This window comes from Priapulus caudatus, unplaced genomic scaffold (genome assembly GCF_000485595.1).
Source record: "Priapulus caudatus unplaced genomic scaffold, Priapulus_caudatus-5.0.1 Scaffold198, whole genome shotgun sequence".
Taxonomy (NCBI): domain Eukaryota; kingdom Metazoa; phylum Priapulida; class Priapulimorpha; order Priapulimorphida; family Priapulidae; genus Priapulus; species Priapulus caudatus.
The window spans coordinates 183,710-189,205 of NW_014577259.1; the positions used below are offsets into that span (position 1 = coordinate 183,710).

The 5,496-nt window shown below is 44.7% G+C and overlaps 1 protein-coding gene across 1 annotated transcript in view; it reads right to left on the bottom strand.

The window, feature by feature from the left end:
• Positions 1–1,407: 1,407 nt before the first annotated feature.
• Positions 1,408–5,496, bottom strand: part of LOC106807165 (metaxin-1-like) — a 97,496-nt gene continuing 93,407 nt past the window's right edge. Inside the window, exons 8-9 of the mRNA XM_014809433.1 lie at positions 3,963–4,114; positions 1,408–1,974 (exon numbers count right to left, since the gene is read on the bottom strand). Coding sequence (XP_014664919.1) covers positions 1,891–1,974; positions 3,963–4,114 — 236 coding nt within the window. The 3' untranslated portion in view covers positions 1,408–1,890. The remainder of the gene's footprint in view (positions 1,975–3,962; positions 4,115–5,496) is intronic.

The following is a 5,496-nucleotide window of genomic DNA, read 5'->3' on the forward strand; positions in this document are numbered from 1 at the left end:
CATTCAACACCGCGTGTGATTGTCACTACGTATCATGTTGTATTTCAAATGCATTAAGCGCAATGCTGCACGTGGAAATTATACTTACATTGATGAAAAAACAACGTATAACTCTGAATCTTTACTCAGTCTGTGCTCAATGCCACCCGTACCATGTCACACTGCACATGTACGTAGTAATGTTCTCACCTGTACGATGTTACAATGTACAGGTACGTAGTAATGTTCTCACCTGTACGATATCACAGTGTACAGGTACGTAGTAATGTTCTCACCTGTACGATGTCACAGTGTACAGGTACGTAGCAATGTTCTCACCTGTACGATATCACAGTGTACAGGTACGCAGTAATGTTCTCACCTGTACGATATCACAGTGTACAGGTACGTAGCAATGTTCTCACCTGTACGATATCACAGTGTACAGGTACGTAGGGCAGCAGCAAAACACAGCGTGTTGCGCATGCAAACGCATCGATTTCATATGCCGTGTGACAGCGGCAGAAACAGTAAACATCGAACTCATCTCACAAGAAATGTTGAGTGCGTGTGTGTGTGTATACGTGTGTCCCAGGAGACCAACGAGAGCGCCTGATCACATACATCATCCAGTGAAGCAGCTCTCACCTACGGCTCACCGACCCGGTGTCAGAGCGAAAATTAGTCTTTACATTAGTCCTAACATTGACCCTTTCTCTTCGTAAAACATCGTAAAGTTACGAAAATGAGAAAACCGATCGAACTTTCCTCACAACTTTACGAAAAGCAAAATGCTGTCAACGGTCGACGAGAGTAAGCTAAAGGTTAGGAGTTAGTTAAGGGTTAACACCGATGTTAGGATTAATTTTGTTTCCCGGCAGCAGGGAGCTAGGATGCTGACGCCAGCAGGTCGTTAGCACCCCTGCTGCCGTGCAACGCTAAAAAATTACAAATCGAACCAAAATTTCTCATCGCAGCATCACGGCGTGAAGAGCAGTCGCTCAGTCGACGGAGCTTCCGTTACAAATGCCATCCACGGTATAGTAAACATCCCGCATTCAACGCGCGCACCACCGCATCAAACTGTAACCGCATAGCATAGCTCTGTGCTACACGACATCAGTACCCCGTATTTCAACGCAGTGACGTAGATTTTAGGATTGATAATGCCAAATGCGGACAATGTCGCCTAAAAATAAAAGCTATGATCATCATAATAAACATTACCAAAAGATTATATGATTACTGATGAACACCACAATGAAATAAAAATGAGAGATCAGTAATACGTGACACGTAAACAATATCAGCACATAATATGTCAATAAATTGTATAAAATAATTGTAAAATATTATTTTACAATTTTCCTATGTGGCGACCGTGACAGGAGCAACAACGAGCATAAATACAGAGAACAACGAGCATAATCATCTGTCACATTAGTCTATGATCATTTATTTCTCAGTGTTAGTAGACTGTGAAAATGTACGTAGCACGAACGATCTCTAAAGTCACCGGTAGACCGTAGTAGCAATGCTGCACAATGCAGCCACTTAGTTCGACTAAACTGAACTTCGACAATGTGAGCCTTTCACATGTAATATATATAGCAGAAGAAACAACAGTCCGAATCAAACACCGGCGCACTGACTACATTTAGTAGTAGCTCTAAATTCATAATACCAACGTCTTTAACGCAGACTTTCACGTTCGCGCACTACGGCGTGGCTACGAAAGACGACAATATATATCTACGGCTGCTTCTGCTAACCGCTCGCACGCGGTCGGTGACGTCACCAGAACGCGCGCAATGATCGCCTTCAGTGTGACCGACGTCATCTAGCGTGACGTCCTAGGAACGCGTGCACACCCGCACGTGACGTCATGCGCGCAGCTGGCCTGCACGTTGTCTACTGGTCCCTGTCATTCTTAGCAAAATCGACGTCTTCATCGAGTTCATCATCACCGCTCCTGTCCTCGTCGACTATCTCCACCTGTCGCAAGGTCAAAGCAAAGAACGCCATTAACGGGGATTTAGAGACGAATCGTAGGCGGATGCCGCAGAGAGTAGAGTGAGTCGGAGTAAAGTAGGGTGCAGGGCCTCCTAGCGCACGCGGACCGGTTGTCCGTCGCTAAAGCCCGCCGCACACGCTGTGTTTTGTGCTGCGCCATCGGCCACGCGTGGCTGATTGGGCGCAGCCACAAAACACAGCGTGGCGCATGCCAACGCATCGATTTCTTGCGTGTGGAAAATATCACACGTGTTTGATATTTTCTTCCACGTGTGGCAGATTGCACAGCGCGTCTGCGAGTGGCTGTGTCAAGTTCCACACCGGCTCTATGTAACCGACCAATAGCAGCAGGTCAAGCGAGTCACGTGATCTTAACTTGCAGTTGCAGCGTGGTTGCAGCGACATGTCGAGTATCGAACAGGACTGACACGAGTGATCTGTTGCACGCGACGATTCGTCGTAGTCGCAAGCGATCGAAAGACGGTCGTGTAGACCAGGTTAAGTTCTTGATTTCACTTTAATTAACGTGTCCACTCTATCCAACGACAGCAAAAGGAAACAAGCGAATAGCAGCGCGTATGGAAGCTCAGAATACATAATACAGAGGAAAACAGAAATACGCGTAATTGACAACACGTATGATTTTAAGTAAAATGAAGTTCTATGATTTCGCGCTCCTGCGCATACTGGCGTGGCATCATTTTCGTATGTGTTTAGTTTTTTGGGCACGTTTTGGAATGCATCGCACGGAAAATTTCATCGAAATTGCCAACGCTGTTAGGTTGGAAATTATTTGTAGTGATACCCTTGTATTATCCCTTCAGACGAACGGAATGGGTTAACAAGATTCACTGTCAGTTCGAGATTAAATATTTATCACAAAGCGCGGCTTAGCCTTAACACACGACTTGCATGTGGGGCCCAGAATATCCAACTCTAATTTCACGCAGCGCACGCAATGAGGTAGAGGCACCTACGGACGTGTAAACCTTGAACCAAATTGATATATTAGACATTCAACCACGCGTGTGATTGTCACTACGTATCATGTTGTATTTCAAATGCGCATTAAGCGGCAATGCTGCACGTGGAAATTATACTTACATTTGATGAAAAAACAACGTATAACTCCTGAATCGTTTACTCAGTCTGTGCTCAATGCCACCCGTACGATGTTACAATGTACAGGTACGTAGTAATGCTTCTCACCTGTACGATATCACAGTGCACATGTACGTCAGTAATGTTCTCACCTGTACGATGTTACATGTACAGGTACGTAGTAAATGTTCTCACCTGTACGATATACAGTGTACATGGTACGTAGTAATGTTCTCACCTGTACGATGTCACAGTGTACAGGTACGTAGTAATGTTCTCACCTGCTACGATATCACAGTACAAGTACGTATGTAATGTTCCTCACCTGTACGATATCACACTCAGGTACGTAGTAATGTTTCTCACCTGTACGATGTCACAATGTATAATGTTACGTAGTAATGTTCTCACCTGTACGATATCCACTCAGGTACGTGGCAATGTTCTCACCTGTACGATGTCACAGTGTACAGGTTACGTAGTAATGTTCTCACCTGTACGATATCACATGTACAAATACGTAGTAATGTTCTCACCTGTACGATGTCACACTATACAGGTACGTATAGTAATGTTCTCACCTGTACGATATCACACTATACAGTTACGTAGCAATGTTCTCACCTGTACGATGTTACAATGTACAGGTACGTAGTAATGTTCTCACCTGTACGATATCACACTATACAGGTACGTAGTAATGTTCTCCCTGTTACGATTATCAAGGCAGTGCACATGTAGGTTACGCCTAATTTGTTCTCAGGTACGTAGTAATGTTCTCACCTGTACGATATCACAGTGTACAGGTACGTAGTAATGTTCTCACCTGTACGATATCACAGTGCACATGTACGTAGTAATGTTCTCACCTGTACAATGCCCGTGACGAGCGCGTAGCCGATCATGGCGGTGAGTGCGAACAGGGCGGCGAGCACCTTGTTGCGTCGCCGGTGTGGAAACTCCAATGCCTCCACGTCTCGCTTCTGCTGCTCCTCCTTCAGTTTCCTCTCCTCTTCCATCTCTGCAACGAACATGCGAGGGTGAAACACGCAATCGGTGCGAGCGCTGCGATTACGAGCGAGGATGTAAGCGTGGGCGCTGCTAATAGCAAACTGGGGGAACAAGCACCCACGAAATCGCTCAATAATAATAGAACTTAAATAATATATCTCGAATAATAATAATTGAAGATTAGAAACGTATATTATGTTCTCATTAATCTGGTCGCAATACTTCAGCAACATTAGGATACGGCTCGTCATACATGCCAACGCAGATATACTGAAAACACGCATGTGGAGGAAACGATTCCTTGTCATTGATCATACAACATGTCTTTTATATTTTTCCGTGACAGAGTAATCACGAGTCCGTCTGCCTTGCCGACTCTAAGAAGGTAAAATCAAGGTGTGCACCAAGACAAATACATTCTCTGCCACCGTCACGACAACCACTTATCGGATAGGAGAAATATCGACATATACACTATATATCGACATTATAATCGATGCCTCCTGGAACGACTTCCTTTATTCCGGATTCTTGTTTACCCTCCAAACCCCTTAAAAAGCCTTACGCACTTTTCTCTAAAAAAAACGTGTTTTGTTCCAGGCGCAGTACAAATCAAGCGAGCACACAAACAAAAAACAAACAAGCAGACGCGCAAACAATCACGTATATCCGGCGGAGAAACCTATCCGGTTAGAAAAATACGTGTATAATCTCACACGGCCATCAAAAACGTCTTCCGTCGACTATTGTTTTTTTTTATTTGTCTTTGACCGCGTATAATCTTTCTCTCGTCGCTCATACCATCTCACACCTCTCTCTCTCTCTCTCCCCCCCTCTCTTAAAGACATTGTCTAGCGTTGCAAGGTGCACGAGTAATATGACAGTGCAGCTATTCGTTCGAATTCGCTTCATTTCCCAGCGTTATAGAGTGTCACGCCCGTTGTTATCATCGTGCGCAACTGTTACTTCGCAATTTTCAGCTAGAGCAGCAGAAGCAACTTGAGGCGTGAAGCCGATGATTAAATCGATAGTCTACAAATATGACCAGCGGTATTTTGCCTATATAATTGCATTATTAGATTATGCAAAACACGGCGCGATATAATACAGCGAATACCAATAATTCGCGCAATAATGGGCGAGAGTGCGTGATAATGCATCAAGGTTAACGACGTAATGTGCGGCCAAGGGCAGCAATTAGCATTTACACCAACAGATGAGTAACTGGCTATAACAAGCACGTGCACCGCGGTGATAGAACGAAAACGCACTTAATGAGGCATAGGCAAAGAGAAGAAATAATTGAGGCGAAAAAGACGCCACATCGACAGAGCCGCGGCACGACAGAAGACAGCGACAAAAGCGCGCGCGAGAGAGAGAGAGAGAGAGAGA